A 21,368-nucleotide genomic window follows, 5' to 3' on the forward strand; every position below is an offset into this window, starting at 1 on the left:
GGCCGGCAGTGCTGGGTGGGCCGGGGGTGGTCGGCCGGGGGCCGGGGCCGGCAGTGCTGGGTGGGCCGGGGGTGGTCGGCCGGGGGCCGGGGCCGGCAGTGCTGGGTGGGCCGGGGGTGGTCGGCCGGGGGCCGGGGCCGGCACCCCAGGGCCCGAGCCGACCCAGGCTGGAGCCACCGGGGGGGCCAGCCTGGGCCACGCCTCCTCTCCCCACACTGCCCCTTACCTGCTACAGGCTTCCCGCGACTCAAATGTTCGCGGGAAGCAGGGGAGGGGGCGGAGACTTTGGGGAGGGGGTGGAGTTGGGGCGGGGCCCCTGGGAGTGTCCTCCATTTGGAGGCACAAAATATGGTAACCCTACTCCAGTGAGACACTCGAGAGTGAGCCAGGAGGGAGAAGTGCAGAACACAGACCTTTGCTCTTGCCTTTGGCTGTTCTCGGACTAACTCTCTCCCTGAATCCTGCAGAGGCACCAACTGCTGCAAACACCTCAAAAATGCAACCCTGCGACCCAATCACACTATCAAGCCAAGTTATTCACCTAAAATTTCAAATAAAGTTTGGAACTTCCCTCAGAAAGCTCTACAGCGGGGAGTTCTGGTGTAGTCACCTGCTGCAGGGGAGGCAGAAAAAACTGGAAGGAAAGAACTTCAAGCAGCAAGGCTGGCAGTGAATGACAGATGTGGTTTTACCCCCAAGCTGCAAGTAGGCCAAAGCGCGTATTGTAATGGATCTGTGGACCTCAGCATGAAGAAGAAACCATGCCTCTCTAGAAGAAACCTTAAAATTAATTACACACAAAGCCAAGTTCACAAAACATACAAAACTTTAAAAATACTCACTAAGTTTTCAGTTATTTGCACATTCTGTTTTTACCATCTATTCTCTTCCCTTTGAGGGAAAAAATAATGACCATACCGCAGCCAAGAATAGTTAGTAAACACATGCCTACAGTACGTTTTCATGGTTTCACTTGTTTTAATTATTTTTTATAGCCAAATTAAGCAGCAAGATTCAACTGTGATAAAACCCAAACAAGAGAACCAAACAATTTAAATTCTGGCTGACAAATATGCCATTGTGCTTTCACCACTTCACAGTCCATTTCCCCAACCAGTACAGTGTAAGCTGGATGATGTTATACTTATTTTGAACTTCCTGTTTTTGTTTCACTCTTTAATATTATGCCTATTCTGTATCTTATGCTGGGGGTGGGCCTACTAACAATCCTGTCAGGATTATTATTTTTTTGTTGGTTGCAAGATGTAAAGAACCTGTTTCGGAAGGATGGGGGGGCCACTTTTCAGGGAAATCTGAAGGATAATGCTGAGAAGTCTAGACTTTTCATTTATAAAGGAGTCTGTCCTGAGAATGGAACTTATGAACTCAGTGGACGAACGCACCCTACTCCTGCTCCTCTGCGGGATGGAAGATAAAGTGTTATTTTGAAAGTGGAACCAGACATTTAAAGTATCAAATATCTGAGCCAAAGCAACAAAGGAGATTAAGGGTGCCTCCTTTGGGGGTTATAGGCCTTGTGCTGGAGTTGAATGAACGTTCAGTTCTTTCATTCACATGTGATTCACCCATTCTCTCTTTGCAGGCCAGCCATTTCCTCCTTTGCTCCTAAAAGGAGTCCATTTCACCTTATTTTTGTTTTAAGCATTTATTAAACTTCTTGAGTAAAAAATCTGAAACTTGTCTGATGAGGAACAAAAAGTTTTCTTTTGTCCAGGAAAAGCTCATGCCTTAAAAGTGCAGCTAAAACACCCTGCTTAAATTAAGTCATTGGGCCCCATTTACCAGCTTTTCCTTTTTTTTTTTTTTTTTTTTTTTAAATGCACGTTTTCCCTCCTTCAGGTTCATCTGAGTTTGGAGATCTTTTTAAAAGGTTCCCCAAGATACTCAGAGTTTCCATTTTAGGATAATTGTTCATATTTATTTTCTTTGTGTACAAAGCCGAGTTTACAAATGCTGCAATATTTACCTACAACCCTGTGCAACAACCTGAGTAACCTGCAAGCTCAAACTTCGTTAATACAAAGCATAAATGCAGCAGAGAGAAAGGTTTTTTGCACTAGGAACAATTTGTTGGATTGTCCTCTTTGTATTTTTAAGGGAATTTTGTTGAGAACATTGGTGTTTATGGCAATTTGTTAATTTACTTGTGCAACAAGTTGTGGAACTACATCTTTTCAATTGTAAGCTCTGCAGGGCAGGGACTGTCTCCTTATTTTGTTTGTACAGCACACAGGCAGTCCAGTCCTGCCTGCGGACTTTGGGTACTACCATAATAAGTGTAGAATAATACACTTTTTTTTTTTCATTTTTGAATGACATGCAGATAAACAGGTCAGATCTGTCAGCCCACATTTATTCAATTCCTTATTGAATTTTACTTTTTTGGAAATCCTAGACTCATTTGAGATTCAGATGGTTTCCTTCTAAAGGACTGTTTCAACTAAAATTTTCATTAATTTGCTAAAAGCTCAGGGTTCTTATCTAACCAATCCTGACGCCTGACATCTTAAATTACAAAGATTTTTTTTTTTTTTTTAAACAGAGAGAATTTAGACAAAACAGGATGTTTTTACACTCAGGACCTGTTACTCAAAACAAACAGAAAAAAAGAAGTGTTCACATTTAAGGCAGCCTTAGTGATTACAGGAAGAAAAAAAAAAATCAAGCGTTCAACCAAAACCAGTGAGATTCTAATGACTAGCATGGGCAATTTTTAGGCTTCAGGAAATTTCAGAGCTCAAAATCCACTGTATCATTTACAGTGCCAATCTCTCGCCATAATATAGCAGCAGCAAGAGGGCAAAGATGCCATCTTCCTCATCTCTGCTTGCTTTAAACATAAAACTGCTATTAAAGGAGGAAAAATATTACAATCTGACTCTCACGGGCATTCAAAGTAAGGATAAAGTGGCAGATTTCCTGTTATGCAAATCTTATCTTGTATTTGATTTAGAAAAGAGTCACTATGATGATAGGCAATGCTATTTAAAGCAAGATTAATCTAGTCTTTAAAAGATACCTTGAAGCCTGGCACCCTTGGTCATCTCCAGCAGAGGTTTATATAATATATTTTAAGATTCCAAATCATTGATATATGACAAAGACTAAATCTATTTATTATCTGAAACAATATATTTGAAAAAACGAAACAGTTCCTAGCTTACTTATCAGACTACAGTTTTTTGTGAAGATTTCCACAGAATCTAATGCAAGGGCTCCCCCAAATCTTAAAAGTCCCCCAAAAGATTTCCAGTAGTCCTAGTTACAAGTTCAGGGTTGAGAATAAAATAGTAATACTTTGCATGTACGGCTGCAGAATCAGATTTTATTGACTTCAATGGGAACAAATAAATAAGGGTTTGCAGGATTAGGCCTTACTGCTCTTTCTAAAGTACATCGAATTACTCTGAAAGAGTAGAAACATTTTCATTAACAGATGTCTACCATCTCACTTTACATTTAGAGATTTATTTCAGCATACCTTTTTCATTTCATTTTCTAGATTTTCCTCTTCTTGACCTTCAGATAGCCGCCTTCTCAACTCTGCTATTTCCCTTTCAACATTTTCCCGGTATTGGCCCCACTGAGCTCGCTCTTGCTCCAGCCTGTGATGAAACTGGAGCTCATAGTCACGAACAGTTTCTGTAAAGCAATGTCACAGAAACTTTCATTATCAGGGCAAGTTATAAAGTGTGAGACTACAAATTATGCAGTTCCAAAGAAAATCTCAGAATGTTTGTGCAAAGCTTGCTGTTTGCGTTGTACAATCCTTTCAATTCTATGTAACACTCAAGGCTGTATCTTTTTCATGTTTTGCCTTCTCCCTGTTCCCCAGAGCTCTGTATAATAGATACAACCCTTCTGGCTGAGGACTGTCTGAAACTCCACTTATAGGAATAGTAAAATATTCTTAATTGGCCAAGAGCATCTCTTTGGAGGGATTCAAATGATTCCCTTCCCCTCCAGAGGGTGAGTACACTGTCTTTGCAGTACTGCAACCTCACGAAGAGCAGGGAGATCTAGAAATAAGCTACATCTTGTACATGTATCTTGAGATATGTCACATGTTATAGACTTGACCTTGTCCTCAGAGTGTGTTAGATTCCTTTCCCAGAAACGGTTCCAGGGACACAAAAACATGACTCAACAGAACTTCTGAACCTTGGAAGATCATGCAGCATTCTGCTAGTGAAAAAAAAATCAGTAAAACTACAGAATTTTTACCACTATTTAAACAGGTCTACAGGCAACTTTCTATCACCCTAAAATTTAATATAGAATTCAAGATTGTTTTTGGCTTTTTGTTTTTAAATAAAACAAGTAAACTGTCCATATTTTTAAAGGATCTCTATTCTGAGGGGAAAAAAAGTCAGACAACAATCTTCTAAACGAAATTATCATGTAAAGAAAATTTTTACAAGATACATCTATTTAAAAATAACTATTTAAGGGACTCTAAACTGGGCACAGGCAATCCAAGACAGCAACGGTAGTATTTTGTGTGCCCTATGATATGCTATATGCTTCTGTCATACCTTTTAGTTGATCACATTGAACAAAGAACTAACCACAAGTGCAATGAACTGCATCTTGCCAAGAAAGCTACCAGTAACTCAACAGATCCAAGGGAACTAAAATTTAGTCTAGATTAACATCATTAATTTAAATAGCCTCCTATATTCATGCCAAGAGTCACGTTGCTCAAATATGCTATTTCTATTTTGATTTACAAAATCTACCCACAGCAATCTAAACACTATGCAAATAACCAAAATCCCCTTAAAAAAAAGGAACAACAAAAATAACTTCCACATCCCCAAAACACAGAAAGGACTAAACCTTCTCAGGTAACTCTGCTTGTCTATTTAGACTGTAAATTATTCAAGGCAGGTAATACCTGTATGTATGACACCTAATGCAATGGAGCCGTGATCTTGGTTGGGGACTCCAGTGTCTTCTATAATAGTCTAGTTCAGTGGTTCTCAACCTTTCCAGACTATTGTACCCCTTTCAAGATTCTGATTTGTCTTGAGTACCCCAAGTTTCACCTCACTTGAAAACTACTTGCTTACAAAATCAGCCATAAACATACAGTTTGACACTTGAGGCTGTGTTTCATTTGTGAGCCTTGTCTAAACCCCGAGCCCCATTGCCCGGGGTTGAAGCACGTAACTTAGCTTCGCAGAGCCCCTTGTGGTGGGTGGCCCCAGGCAACTGCCCTGCTTGCCACCCCCTAACACCGGTCCCGCATTTGCAACCTGCCTAAACCCGATGCAACCCGCAGGTTGAGAAATACTGATCTAGATGAGTTAAGTACCCCTGGAACACCTCTGCATACCTTCAGGGGTACCTGTACTCCTGGTTGAGAATCACTGATCTAGTTCTGTTATTTGTGTATTAATAAGCCAAATTATGTTTACTTGCCAACTGTGACAGAGTGTATCAGATCCTCTCTACTCCCTACAGCAGGCATTGGAGCCCTGACACTTTTTGCTCAAGGAAAATCCATTCAGACCACACTACCAACAAGACAGGCCTGCTGATCAATCAAGAGCCAGCAGTCCAGTTAAGAAGGCTTGCCTACTTGTCATCAGTGGCAGAACTGGGGAAGACTGGAAGAGAGGAAGACCGTCTCAGTATTAACCCAGTAGGTCAGTGCCTTGCCTTCAAGTGCTACAACAAAGTGCCTCTATGTGAGGTTTTCTTTCTTTAATTAAAAGGCACAGACAGCCAAGTCCTGAGTTTGTTATTTCACTGTTGAAAGACTGATGTCAAGCTTACTGCATGGGTTTCCTGGTCTCGGCAGGCAGCCAAAACGTTCAGACTAAAGCAGTGAAAGCCTAATGCACCAGACTGATCCCACAAGGAGGTGTTGCAGAGCAGCCCCACCTGCCACACCGAAATACATGAAAAGCTGTATTCTCTAGAGTAAATACGTAACAAGGCAGATTTCTGCAATGCCTACACCCAACAGGTAGCAAAAATAGTTATTGCAATAGCGGTTATGTCCTAAATTACTGTCTGCATGTTCCTCCTTACAGGTAGTTTGTATCAAGAGTAAATCAGTGAGCGTGCAGCATGCTAGAATGTGAGTCTATATTCTTGCAGGAGAAATAAGAAAGTATGATGACATATTTAGCCACAAGACATGGGAAGAGCCAATGTGATGGCAATGGAGGGACATTTAAATGTTTGGCAAAGACAATTTTGCATGCCAAAGCAGAGAAACAAGTCATCCTGAAGCTGCTGTCAGATTAACCAGGTCACATATACCATTACTTGTCTTTGTGACGGAGGAATGGCTATATTCTCAGTCCCTGAAGAATGGTCCATACAAGCTAAAAATTTCCCAGTACATATTGCAAGAATTGGAATTGGTCAGCTAAAGACTGAAATCACCAATCTGCTTAATGTAACTTCCACGGCACAAACTGCTTATTCTGTACAGCAGTGGTTCTCAGCCTTTCCAGACTATTGTTCTCCATCTCAGGAGTCTGATTTGTCTTGCGTGCCCCAAGTTTCATCTCACTTAAAAACTACCCGCTTACAAAAATCAGACATAAAAATACAAAAATATCACAGCACACTATTACTGAAAAATGCTTACGTTCTCATTTTTACCATATAACTATAAAATAAATCAATTGGAATATATTGTACTTACATTTCAGTGTGATACTTGAGCCTTTGTTTCGCTTGTGAGCAGTGTCTGAAGCCCAAGCCCTATTGCTCGGGGTTGAAGCATGTAACTTAGCTTCGAAGGGCCTCCTGTGGCATGTGGCCCCAGGCAATTGCCCTGCTTGTGACCCTCTAAACCCATCCCGCAACCTCCAGGTTGAGAAACACTGATTTAGATGAGTTGAGTAAACCCTGGAAGATGTCTGCCTACCCCTAGGGGTATGTGTACCCCTGGCTGAGAACCACTGCTGTACTGCATCAAGAACAATAACATCACCTATTAAATAAATTGCTTGTTTACCTTGCTGTAACTGCAGTAGTTAGCTAGCTTCCTCTGGCCTTACCTTTCATAATTGCTTGTAGTGAAGCGACTTCTTCTTGCCACTGCCTCTTCACCTCATCAATAGCTTCCTGCTTTGTATTCTCAGATACTGTAGCTATGGCTTTGATGTTCTCCATTTCAGCCTGGGCTTCCAATAGTTGTGTCCGCAGATGTCCTAGATCATCTTGTGCTGCTTGCAGTACTACATTTTGCCTTTTCAGGTCCTCTGAAATCAAGTATTCATAGAATATCAAAGTTGGAAGGGACCTCAGGAGGTCATCTAGTCCAACCCCCTGCTCAAAGCAGGACCAATTCCCAACTAAATCATCCCTGCCAGGGCTTTGTCAAGCCTGACCTTAAAAACCTCTAAGGAAGGAGATTCCACCACCTTCCTATGTAACCCATTCCAGTGCTTCACCACCCTCCTAGTGAAAAAGGTTTTCCTAATATCCAACCTAAACCTCCCCCACTAAAACTTGAGATCATTACTCCTTGTTCTGTCATCTGGTACCACTGAGAACAGACTAGATCCATCCTCTTTGGAACCCCCTTTCAGGTAGTTGAAAGTAGCTATCAAATCCCCCCTCATTCTTCTCTTCTGCAGATTAAACAATCCCAGTTCCCTCAGCCTCTCCTTATAAGTCATGTGCTCCAGCCCCCTAATCATTTTTGTTGCCCTCCGCTTCCATTTAATTTAGTTAACAAATTCAGTTTGAAGTGCAGCTTTATCTGCTGCAACAGAAATTGGTGCTTTAGTAAAGGAAAACAAGAGTGAGTCTGAAGTTTAAAACTTTATCCGTGATAGCTAAAGAAAATCTTTAAGTAACATTCCAGGTTTCGCTACTCATCAAGTTCCCTTTTTATTTGTTTCTCATTCATCCAGTGTAGAGACTGAAGACACTACTACAAAGCAGACACTGTAAATACCACTTATCAATCAATACGCCAATTAAGCTAATTGGACTTTTAACTACTTCACTGTCATGTAACTCACATACTGGGAATACTTGCTGGGAAGTATACATACTGGGAATGAGCATGATCTGGAAGTCAGAGGATAGGACTGAAGTCAGGAAGATTGTTTGGTTTTGCTTTGTAACCTTGGATATATCACTTACATAAACTGAAATATAGAAGTTATCTGTAAAAGAGGGACACTACCTTGTTGCCTCATGGGAGCCTTAGGAGATGCTTACACGTTGTACAGCACTTTGTGATCCCCTTATTACAGGTACTACAGAATTGCAAAGTATTATTACCTGGACCCCAATTATGCTAGAACCATGCAATCTGCAGAAAAATTGACCCTTTATCACAACTGTGCTAAGAATCTAAGCTTTCATTAAAAACACATTCCTCGCCCTTATAGTTACAAATATAACTTTCAAATATAACAGAGCATAAACAAATTATGTATTGTCTTCCAGAGAGTCTGCAGACAACCTGAAACAATAGCTCTGCAAGATGTAAGCTATGCCATTCATCTCATTGGAGGATTAAGTCTGAATCCTAAAGATAAGAATTTGTATGTCAAGCATTAACTGTTTCACCTATGATAATTTTAGCAGAAGCATGCAGCTAGTGTACTGATCCCACAATACCAAACTGCTTCCCGTGCTTCTCTAGTGCAAAAAGGCTCGCCCTACCCAACTGCTAGAACATTTCCCCTTCCCACTCCTGATGCAGTTGAGGTGTTGCCAGTGCAAAAAAAATCTGGCATATTGAAAACTGCAGATGTAAAAAAGTATAAAATGAGCTGAACAGCAAAACAGACACACAGGGCTACCTGCTGATATTATTTGTTTTCATACTTAATTCATAAAAACCTCCATTTTTATTTAAAGGAAGCGGTTGCAGAAGCCTGCTATACCAAACTGCCACAGAATCCAAGGACTTTGCCACAAAATGAATCCTGTGTTCTGCAAAGTATGAGGCACCTTGACTATTACTATTATGAAGACTTCCTTTCCTCAATAACATTTGTGTCGTTATTTCCAGCTTTTATAGCAATATTTAGTTTATCAGCCTTATGTTTATAGTTCTACTGCTTTCAATCAATCGTTCTTTTTCCTTTCACACCTCATAATACTTTAGTTTCAACCCCTGCTCTGTTTAAACAAAAACTCTTTAAATTACTAAATTCCTGACCTTGCATGCTGTATTGAAATGTCTTATGGAACTAGGTAGACCAGACTAAGATGTTTTACATAAAAATATTTTTAGTGTGCTTTTTTTTTTTAAGTGCACATTTTGTATTCCTAAATGTAATGCATACAACATTGTAGTCTGCTGCAAAAATATTTTCCTCAAGAGACACCGCAAGGATGATAAGATAATAAAACAAGTTAAATATCAGTTCACACTTTGGGCTGGCGTTCACTGAACGTGACAATGCAGCCTTAAGGAGTCATGTAAACTAATGGGATGTTAAACGCGACTTTGCAGTCAGTGTAGAGAGGGACACCAAGTCACATTCATAGAGTTTAAGGCCAAATGGGACAATGAGATCATTTAGTCTGACCTCCTGTAGATCACAGGCCACCATCACCACCACCCGGCACCTATACACAAAACACAACAACTGAAATTAGACCAAAGTACTAGAGCCCACAGAAGATTCCTATGGTTCCAGAAGAGTTTTACCCACAACCAGCTGACATGTTAAATAAGATGTGTCCTCCCTCTACGCTGACTTATGTTTTTTAACATCATGTTAGTTAAAATGACTTCTCAAGGTTATGTTGTAACACACTAATTTTCTAGTGCAGAAAAGTCCATTAGTGGTAATGACTACCCCTATGCTTTAATATTTGTTTGCCCCCACCACCATCCACACCACCACCACCATGGCCTAATTACCAAAATGGACATAGTAAAGAAGCCAGTCACCTGGCAGGAAGTACACTCTTTAGGTTACAATACAGGATTGGGAGCTAGTCAAGCTGTATTCTATTTCTGACTCTACTACATACTGCCTGTGTGACCTCAAAAAATAATTTAATCTCTCTTTGCCTCAATTTCCCTACCCATAAAATGGTGGTGAGAGTACTTGTCTGCTTCAAAGGGATGTTACTACCAGTCATCCGTTAAACCTTGTAAAAAGCTTTAAGATTTTTATTCTTTATTATTTGTATTACTATAGTGCCCAAAGGGCCAAATCAAGGTCAGGGCTCTTTATACAAGGCAATGCACAAACACAACAGAAGGGATATTTTACCCAAGATTCTTCAAGGCAGGGAAAGTGCCTTGAAAGGGCAAAGTACTTATGTTAGGGTTTTCAATAGCACCCCTTTCACGTTGGTGTCTATGCACCTAAGTGAAGGAAATGTCAAGAGGAAAAGTGATTTCTAACTATTTTAGTTTGGGGAGGGAGGTTGCTGTTGCTGACCACAGTCCAGCAGCGTCTTGTCTTTACATTTTCATTTCCCTGGTCCCAATAGCTAGAAAAACACTCTATGCTATTGTCTTCAATATGTCAGCTGTACATGCGTATGAGAGCAGAAAAATAAGCAAGCTGTAGTTTTAATGAAATTTTTCTTGGCTTTACTTTCTTTTATATTTTTAGGACAAGAAAGCAGTTGGGATTAAAAGGAGTCAGTAAATCAACCCTGCACTTAAATAGAAGATAGCTGCTTTTCTCCATTCTTCTACAGCAGGTACATGAGCTAGTGGGGTTCACAGTTTCCTCAAAGAGTGTTACTAAAAATAAATACTTTTAGCTGTCAAATTTAAGCTATGCAAGTTTGGCTGCTTACGTTACAATTAATCAGACTGATCAATCATTCAAGATATAAAACCCAATTACATACTATGTAACAAGCTGACCACAACTGACAGAGCACACGGAAAATGTGTCTCTAAGTGTTCCTGTTAGTTACTGGTCAAAGAGGATGAAAACACTTTTACGTCAGTGGGTTTGTATTAACTCAGTGGTTTCCAAACTGTGGTCTATGAAGCATTTATTGGTGGTCAGTGGAAAGCTGGCAGGTCACATGGTGCTTGGCACCACCTCCTTGCTTCCAGCTACTGCTTCTACTGTAGTCAAGAGCCTAAAGGACTATAAAAATAGCTGGAAACAAGAAGGAACCAGCCTGTCCCCACTAGTGGGCATTGCTGTAAAAACAGAACAATGGCAACGACCAGAGCCATCAGCAGAAGTTTAAAATTAATCAAACAATTTCCTAAGATTCCTTTTCCATATAAGCAATTACTGTAATTGCCCCAAGGATATTACACAATTGTGAATTGGAGGGGATGGTGTCCAGCAGATGCTATCACAATGTGGTCTATGCTATGAGAGTTTGAGAACCCCCACATTACTTTATTTTAAAAAGCAGGATACTGTGGAATTTTATGTGCATTTCAAGATGATTTGCTGACTCCTATCAGTATGGGTATATACTTTAAAGTCAAATTACATTTTTCTTTCTTTTTCACCTTACGTTAACTCTCCATTTCAAGATTTCTACATAAAAGGAGAACAGTTGTATGATAATTACAGAAAACAAAATCTTCATAAATTAGATTACAAAGAAAGGTGGCTGATACATTCTGAAACTCTAATTATGTAACCAGATAACTGTTAGGGTTTTTCTCTTTGCCTCTTTATATTGGCCTTTAAAAAAGTTTGGCAGGAAAACTCACATTTTCTGTTGGCTAATAAGAGACTTTAACAGTGTCTTACCACCTGTCAACCAGGATATCCCACCAACCGACTGCCAATGCAAGAAAACCTTTGCTTTAAACCCTACTTCTTTAAAAAAAAAAAAAGGGGTTAGCACTACTAAGATTGTTCTCTAACCAGGGATTATTCAAGGCTTAGCATAAAAATAGGCTTTAAAATAATTCAGAGAACCTAGAACTTACCTTCCTTAGCCAAGTATAACTCTTTAAATTTTGCCCTCTTTTGATTAAATTCTTGCTCAAGCTGCTGGTTTGTACGCAGAAATTCTGCATTGACTTTTTCCAATTCTGCTAGCCGTTGCAGAAGAGCAGCTAGAACAAAAACAAAAAAAGTAAGGTGTGTCACTAACAGTTAAGGAATCCCACACAATCACATGTTGCAACTTTAAGACTTAGGATTTATGATTTTAAAATATATTTTTCACTCATTAGCTCAAGTGTTATCCAATGACAAGCCACTATGCCTGGTCAGAGGTTTTTGTGTTGTTTTGTTTTTTAAAAACCAGCAAGAGTCAACAGTTCTAGTCATTACAACAGTGAGTTCTGGCATACATCAACTGCAGCTAAGAATAACTCTTAGGGTTGACTCTTGAGTCATACTGAATCCTTCTTGAAAGGAGAATTCACCACATACAAGGAAGGGACAAGTTACAAGAACTATGTTTAGTAACTGTATTACCACCAGGGATTTTATTCTGACATTAGGGAATCTGTTTGCATTCTTACTTCCTCCCTGTACACACACATCCTCACTCCTGTGTATGAAGTCACAAAGCACTTATTACATATCAGGGGTTAAAATTTAAACAGGTTACTGGCTATGGGTACTAAATGAAAAGGTGAAACCCATCCCTCAACCATGTCATACTCTTCCCTGTCTCCACTGCTTCCTCCCTGCTAGAGCAGAGTTTGTCAAACTCTAGTCCATGGACTATTGGTGATCCTCAGAGCATTTATTAAATGGTATGCAGAGAAACGACCACTCATGTGGCAATTTCTCCTTATTTAAAGCTGCTCAACTGCCTTAAGACAGCTAAAAATACATTAAGTACTTTCTAAAAAAATTTTTTTCCATGCAAGCAATTACTGTAGTTGCCTTAAGGATGTCATTATTGGAAATAGTAGGGGAGGTGGTCCACAAATACCAACACTCTATAAAAATACAATCCACAAAGAAAAAGCAAGAAAGAACCTCTGTGATAGAGAATTCAGAATCTCAACAAAAAGTACCATATGTTGCTATAAAGCAAGAATTTTTGCTATAATTGCTTCCCAGGTACTGGTCATGAGGCAAGATATAAACTTTGTTAGTTTCCCAGGAAGTACAGTGACACCTTAAGAAACAGAAGGTTTCAGATTACACACTTTAGAACAGTCTTTAAAAATTCAAATAGAAAACAGCAAAAAAATTTATAAAACCCACAGACATGCTAAATACTTCTCACGCTATAATTTCACCAAGCAAATGAAGTTCTGTTAAGTATTTCTCTTTCAATTCTACAACAGCATTTTACAAAGAAGTTTCGCCTCACCATGTAGACAATCTGAGTCACTGCTTTGAAATAATAGCCTCTTCATAGCACAAGCTAGTTAAATCGATACCCTACCTAATGTATTAAAATTGCTTACATGTCACACAGACACTAACATACTCTCCACCAAAAAGAAAAGTGTTAAAAATAGCACATTATACAATAAGATGCACTACTTTCTGCAACCTCAAGTACCTTTAAGCAGCACAAGAGGTGTAATGAGGACTATGTAGTGGTAAAAAGCCAGAGAGGAAAACAATGATCAATTTGCCATTGAAATTTTGTGAATTCAAGGATAATGCTCATTTCTGTTAATTTTTGGCCATCTAGGAAGAGATTAATTTTTGGTTACCTAGACCTAAGAAAGATATGAATAGAGGGATTCTCTAGAAGTAAGACTACATGTTGTAGACTTCTGGTTATAAAATAAAACTAGAATGTTTAACTGAAAAAAATATGTTCTTTGACTACGCCTCTAATCTAATACAGGTAGCAGAGGGAAATTAAGTTAGACAAGCATTATACAATTTTTGTATCTAATTCCAATAACTACTAAATCTCTGAGGCAGCAGAACCCACACTGCTGTGAACACAGATTAGCATGGGGAAATCTATTATACACAAGTAAGCCACTCCTAGGCTAAGAAAGAGCCTATGAAATTTCAACCCAAAAGGTAGTTGTATGGAAAAATACTGAAAACTGAGATGGCATTTATTTTCTAAGCCTCTATCACAACTATAGCATTTCTATTATGATGCTATCACACAGAGGAGTAAGTTTTAAGAAGGGTGGTTTTCCTTCTGTGAATGCTATTTGCATCCATAATTAAACTCTGAGCCCAGATTTGAGTAGCTATACATCTGAGTGACTACAGGTACAATTATTCCGACTGGCCCAGATCCGAAATCCAATTAAATTAATGGCAAGAATCGAACAGATATCAATGGGCTTTGGATCAGGCTCCTTGGCACATACCTTTAATCTGTAATTCAACAGTTACAGGTGCAAATTGCACCTGGTCCTTAGCTCAATTGAACATTCACTTTAAAATCTATCAGGACAAAATACCAATCTATATGCAACTCATGCTTCTATTTCTCACACAATTTTTCAAATGGAAAAGATGTCGTAGGCCATTCCTGCTGAGCTCTCGTTTCCACACACGGGAATGCAATCTTCAGTGTTTAATGACGCTGATGAAATAAATAGTAAACAAAGCCTGATGGATTGGTAGCACTTGCAGAACTCCGCCTGACTGAAACAGGATCTCCTGTTACAAACAGGAGATCAGAACATACAAAATGTTATAATAGCATTGGTATGAAATTCCTCTGAGGCAGCAGAACCCACACTGCTGTGAGCACAGATTAGAATGGGGAAGTCTAATTTATCAAAAAGAATAAGTTACCCCACTCTATTTTAAGGGCTATTTTTAAATTAAACTTGACACGTCAAACTGAAAGAGGAAATAAAAAAGGATTGGCTCTTTAGTCAACCATTTCTGATCTATAAACAAAGTATATTCCAGAATATCCATTGCAAACAGATATGTTATTGAAGAGATGGCTAGAGAGTCCTTATTCAACACACAAATAGAAATAAAGCTGATGATTTTATAACTACGTGATTTTGGACTGCATATCTCATGTCATGAGCAGGAGGTAGTAGACTCTCCCTTCACTGGGGAGACTATACCTAAGAATGCTGTATTCTGTTCTAGACATATCAATATTGGAAAAGGCTCAACAGATTAGAGGGAATATAGAGACTGGGCAGCAAAAACAAAATACCTATTTTTTAGGGGATTCATTTATGAGAGAGAGCTAAAAATTAAATGAAGGGATCCTTCGTGAATGGAGGAACCACTTGTTGGAAGATAAGAATCTCTTAATACAACATGAATAAAATTTGTAATATAACAAAGCATAAGGACAATAAAAATTCTCTCATTGACTTGTCACTCTAAAGCTGTTTGATAGAACACTTCCCAAATGGGCTAAAATATTATCTATACTAAAATTACCAGTTATGCAAATATATAGCAATCACTCCAGAACTAAGACAGAAAGCCGATTATCAATACGATTATTTTTGAGCACACTGTGTCTATTTACAATTTAACAACACAAAACTTTCCACTCAATATTTTGAGTGTAGAGGAAGGCATCAAGATTTCAGACCTACAAAACCACAGCTGAACCACGAAAACTGGATCATAAATATATTTTTAAAGATCTGAGAAATATTTTATTTATAGACAATGTCATTTGTATCATTTTCCGTGGGTCTTCATGTTGCTGTCCCTATAACAAAAAGGGGAAGAAAATGAAAATGTCCAGCCCCCCGTGCTTATTCCCCAAACCAAGACACTCATCTGCGGTGACCTCACATTTGCCTGAGAGTGACACAAGTGTGTGATATTTTGGCTCAGAAAGCAAGAAATTAGCAGCAAGAAGAGAAACTCTCAAAAAAATAAAAAAAATAAAGAGCAATCTTTTTCCATAAGGCTGTAGTGGTACGGCCCGTGGGCCACAGGTTGCCCACCACTGCCATAAGGTGTCAGCAGAGGTCTTTAAAATTTTGGAAAAGTCAATTCTTGCATGCAGATATTTTGAAAAACAGGCTCCTGGAATTTCATTTAAGTGTATACATTTTTAAAACTTACACCCCACTGCATCCTCCAAAAAAGTAAAAAAAATTCCATGTGTGTATCTCTAGAATGAGTAACAAAATCCACTAGTGTCCTTGCTGACAAGCGAGTAAGACACAAGCAATTCCTACCCTGAAGTTAAAATGGCTCAAATCACAGGAAACAAAACTTAATCTTTGAGAGCAAGGTTAATAGCCAAAAAAGCTGGAAGGAAAAGAGAACCTTGATTAAAGTTACTGGGTTCTCTCAGATACACATGTAGTCACAAACAGTAGGCATTTTAATTACCGGACCTGGACAAATAACTAGAGTATGTTCATTAGTCTAGCTACTTTTTTCTAGTTTTATTTGAGGACAGATATTTGTATCAGAGATTTTTCAGTTGATATCTCTGTTTTTAGAATGACTTTTTTTAAATAGTTGAGCTCTTCATTATAATAACTGAATTTTATTTCCTGGGCAGATTATTGCATACAACAAAGTGAATTAAGATCCAGGAAAATGTAACTGCAGCTGTGCAACAGAATACATGGGGTTGGTAGTGTTACAGAAAGTAGTTCTGCAGTTGTAACATTCTGAGTATGTAATTAGAGTATATTTAAATAGTGAGATTTTGAGAAACTTATCACTTTTCTTAGCAATCTTCTGGAAGTACCACTTACTTTATCACACAGGTGCAGGCTATTCACAGGAAGTTATCCAGCTGTCCTTCACCTGGAAATTTGATCAACTTGCCCTTCTGCACATAGAGACTAACAATTAAACACTCCGACACTTCTGTATGAACAATGCTACACAGAAATAAGTTATATGCTATTGATAAATGTACCTATTGTTTAACACACAGAATTTTCTGTGTTTCTGTAATGCCTGCAAGCAGTCACGCTACAGTGCTAACATTAAAACAAAGCACTGCATGTTCAAAAAGTCAAATTGGAACAGGCTGTATTATAATACAAGTAATATATAAACTTTTTATAAAACTGAATCAGTGAAATGCATTTTCTCCTAGAAGATGCAATCTTTGAACACTTGTTTCTTTGTATTTATCCCCATTCATAGAATCATAGGACTGGAATGGACCTCGAGAGGTGTTCTAGCACTCAATGCAGAACTAAGTTATCTAGACCAGACCATCCCTGCTGGTATTTGTCTAACCTGCTCTTAAATATCTCCAGTGACAGAGATTCCACAACCTCCCTAGGCAATTTATTCCAGTGCTTAACTACCCCGACAGTAAGGAAGTTTTTCCTAATGTCCAACGTAAACTGCTCTTGGTGCAATTTAAGCCCGTTGCTTCTTGTCTTAGCCACAGAAGTTAATGAGAACATTTTTTCTCCTTCCTCCTTGTACTTGAACAGCTGAACTGTTTTATGAACTTGAAAACTGTTACCATGTCTTCCCTCCGTCTTCTCTTATCTGGACTAAACAAACCCAATTTTTTCAATCTTCCCTCACAGGTCATGTTTTCTAGACCTTTAATCATTTTTGTTGCTCTTCTCTGGACTTTCTCCAATTTGTCCCCATCTTTCCTGAAATGTGATGCCCAGAACTGGACACAATACTATAGCTGAGGCCTAATCAGTGTGCAGTAGAGCAGAAGAATTACTTCTTGTGCCTTGCTTGTAACACTCTTGCTAATACATGCCAGACATTTTCTTTTTTTGCAACAGTGTTACAATCTTGACTCATTCTTAATTTTCCTTTTCTACTTGTGTATGGATTTAGGCTACAGGAAGGTTTTGAGTAGAAAAAAGTGAGAGGGAAAGAGGAAAGGTAGTTAAATAGATGGGAAGAGTATTGGGGAGGGACGGAGATGAAGCAGAAAAAAGTTCAGCAGTAAAGGGAGAAGTATGGAAAAAAGTGAGGATCAGCTAGAGTTAAACAAATACAGCTGAAACAAATTAATCCTGCATAAATGTATGCTTTAACACTAATAAATAATATGTTCCAATATTTCTAAAGTAACAATACAGAATGCTACATAAATGTTATTACTAGTGATTTCATAATCTTAAAACATTTTAAACTGTATTTTATGCTGTATATTGGCACTTTACAGGTGCATTTAGTAAAATACCTGTATCTGCTTTGTGTAGCTGAGGTTGTTATTCAACATAGAAAACGTACAGGACCTTCAGCAATACTATTTTTTATGTGGCAATGTGGCTATAATGCAACCCATACGTGTGCAAGAGACCCAAAATGAGGGAGAGTTCTTCGGTTCTAGTCATGAGCATTGATGGTTAGTTGAAATGTCCGTTAGCATTACTAAACCTGTTGTCTATTAAGTATCTTGAAACTACACATTTTATTTTCTTATATCTTTGGTGTCCAACTGACCATATTTTAAATTTTTAGTAAAATAATTTTGGAACATATTTTACATGTCAAGTGGTTTATGCAGATTTTGAAAAGAATAATCAACTTAACTATTTCTGGTTCTAGCATTTCACCACTCCTCCCCCCACTTTATTTCCCTTTCTTTTTGGGTGTTTTGGCCATTTCATTTCTTGCTTATTCCCGCCTGTTCCGTCCAAGCCCCATCTCTAGCCTCTTTTGCTGTTTTGGACCCCAAATCTCCTCCTCAACTGCTCCAATCTAGCCCCAGATACAGATCCTACTCATTGATTTCCTCCCAATTCTGATAACCCAGTTCATGTTCTGACTAATACTCCCCATATATTTTAAATAAAAAAACAAGCTAAGACCTAAAATATCTCTCAAGCTTTTCTCTACTTAAAGGGTCTGAATTTTACATTTCAGATAAAAGCATCCTTGTCTATCTTATACCACCATCCTTTTAGCCACTCTGGACTCCGGTTAAACTTAGCTAAACTTTAAAATTTAATTGGAGTCTACTTAAACATTGATGTTTAACTTAATGCAAGTGAGTAATGTTCCATTGAGTTCAATGGGTCACATGCATAAAGTTAATCAAATGTACAGAACTTTGCAGAATTGGGCCTTAATTATTTTCTAGTTCTCTATCTTTTATTTTCCTTGCTAAAAGCACCTTTGTTTTTACAGGCAGTTCAGTAATGCATTCATGGGTTTCACCTTCTTTAATTATTAATTAACCTATTTTATCTTTGGTATTTCTTTTTCTAATATACATGTAAATTCCCTTTTATTGCTTCCCTCTTTAACAAGCAGTAAAATCAGTGGGGGCACACATTCCATGTCTTTTGTCCGTGGACATGTTAAACTTGATTTTATATATTTCTTTAATTTGCCTCTAGTTCCTTTCTACAAGTGCTTTTGTTTAAAAAAAGAGACATCACACAGATCCTTATGAAACCACATTGGAAACTTCTTATTCCTAACACGTCTTTTTCCAAGAACTACCATCCATTACCGCTCCAGCCTTCTTCCTCACATGAGTCTAATACTCCTTCTGCCAAACCATGTTCACCAAAGTCCTGTCTACACGAGCTTTTTTCAGAAAGTCACCCACTTTTTCTGCTCCGTCAGTGAAGTGCTAGTGTAGACAGGGTACTAGTGGTTTTTAACTACAGTGTTGTGCAAACCAGCTCAGGGTAGGCTCGGGTGGCACAGTAATAAAAATACAAGTGGCCTGCATGAACTAGCACTCAAACTGTTGCTACCACCAGTGAAAGACTTCCCCAAAAACATAGTGTAGAAAGGCCTGGATTTTTTTTTTAAATGCCTATCAAAATAAGCCAGCTATGCATTAGGTTTCTATATTTCAACTTCTATTTTCAGGAAGCTAATCAGTTGGTGGCGATTGGAATCATTAATTCCTTCATTTCCTATCTGATTAAAGAATCACCATCATTTCCCCTCACCCCACTGTATGTCAACGCCTGCAGTCAACCCTCCTTCCTTAGATATTAACATTGCTTCTGATTTAACAGACAGCTGCCATAGACCAGAGGTTCAAATTAATGTTTGTTTTTTTTAAGTTTGTGCACACAAAAAACTTGACTGCATTTTTCCTGTATTACTAAGACTGAATAGATTTCCTTAGCCAAATCTTTTCAATATTCGTTTAATGTGAAATAGAGTCCTAAAGAGTGTGTTCACCACTCCCTTTATTCTGTCAGACTGGTCTACTTCACTAATACCGGTAGGTAAACAAAACATTTGAGTAGAAAAACATTCTAAACCGATATGCAGAATAAGCTCTCTTCTAAGCCAAGTCTCATCAAGATCACCAAATGTACAAACTTTCCTCTACCTCACCCAATATTTTAAAGTGAACCCTATTAAATGATCAGGTGGTATAATGCTTCACAACTAAGGTCTCATCTACACTGGTGGCGACAGTTTGGGTATGTGTAGCTACATACCGCAGTGAAAAAGCAGACTGTAGCTACACCCAGAAACGAAAGTCTCTGGCGGGGGGAGGCAGCAGGGAAAGGCTCCAACAGCGAGAAGCTACCAGAGACTTTCCCTAGTGCCGCCCGCTAGACCCGTTCTCCAATTCCAGAGCCTTTCTTGGAGGCAGGGAAAAGCTCTGACAGCAGGATACTACACCGCTGAAAACAGCAGTGTAGAGGTTGGCGGCACTGCTTGGGTGTGTCTATACACATTTAGGATATATAGCCTAAGGTTCTGGTGTTTCTGTACTCTACTCGCCTAAGCAGTGCTTGTCTACACTGCTGTTCATACCCATGGCTAGGGTGTGTGTGCAATGTGTATACTCTACATCCCATCATAAGTGTATACATAGCCTAAGGTAATACTAAACTCACAAGTTTGAATTTCATGGATCATTCACATGAATATAAATGTCTTCAACTAAATCTTCACTATGCTACCAGATCTCATTGTTTATAGCAACTAACCACAGAACCCAGAAGAGGATTAATTGTCTTAACTTCAAATTTACTCACTTTAATGACTTTTATCATCTTCTATATGCAATCTAAAGTGTTCTGTTTTATAAAAGAAATAAAGTTTCAACAAAGATTACAGTTTATTCTGTTTAATCAAATATTGCCAATATCTGGTGATTTAATGTCCTTCAGATCCACACGCATTTAGGAAAAGATTTTGATACTAGTGTCACCACAAGTCAAGACCATTCCATAAAACAAAACAAAAAAAACCCTAAGGTTCTTCTGCAGTTTTGCCATTTTAGCTAGACTTATTATCTAAATGTAGACTTGGGCCGGTCAACACTTACTCCCAAAACTACCTATCTCCCAAAACTCTGAAGAGGCTCATCAGAAAAGCTTCATGTAGATTAAGTGTCTCCTTAACTCTACAGGGGAAGGGAAATCCAGTGTTGAACCCAATACCCTTTAAAATTAACTTTAGGAAACAAAAATAAAGAGGGTAACTGGAGAGAGATTCATGTAGATCAGGGGTTGGCAACCTTTCAGAAGTGGTGTACCGAGTCTTCCTTTATTCACTCTAATTTAAGATTTTGCGTGCCAGTAATACATTTTAACATTTTTAGAAGGTCTCTTTCTGGAAGTCTATAATATAACTAAACTATTGTTGTATGTAAAG

General features: G+C 38.6%; 1 protein-coding gene across 3 annotated transcripts in view; it reads right to left on the reverse strand.

Annotated features, from left to right (window-relative positions):
• RABEP1 (rabaptin, RAB GTPase binding effector protein 1) overlaps window positions 1-21,368 on the reverse strand; it is a 76,611-nt gene that overhangs the window by 42,221 nt on the left and 13,022 nt on the right. For 2 of the 3 annotated variants that reach the window (XM_034752740.1, XM_034752739.1), the window contains exons 2-4: window positions 11,888-12,016; window positions 7,044-7,247; window positions 3,503-3,663 (exon numbers count right to left, since the gene is read on the reverse strand). In XM_034752740.1, the coding sequence (XP_034608631.1) occupies window positions 3,503-3,663; window positions 7,044-7,247; window positions 11,888-12,016 (494 nt within the window). The remainder of the gene's footprint in view (window positions 1-3,502; window positions 3,664-7,043; window positions 7,248-11,887; window positions 12,017-21,368) is intronic. The other variant, XM_034752741.1, reaches the window with a different exon arrangement.

Source organism: Trachemys scripta, chromosome 18, assembly GCF_013100865.1.
Source record: "Trachemys scripta elegans isolate TJP31775 chromosome 18, CAS_Tse_1.0, whole genome shotgun sequence".
Taxonomy (NCBI): domain Eukaryota; kingdom Metazoa; phylum Chordata; order Testudines; family Emydidae; genus Trachemys; species Trachemys scripta.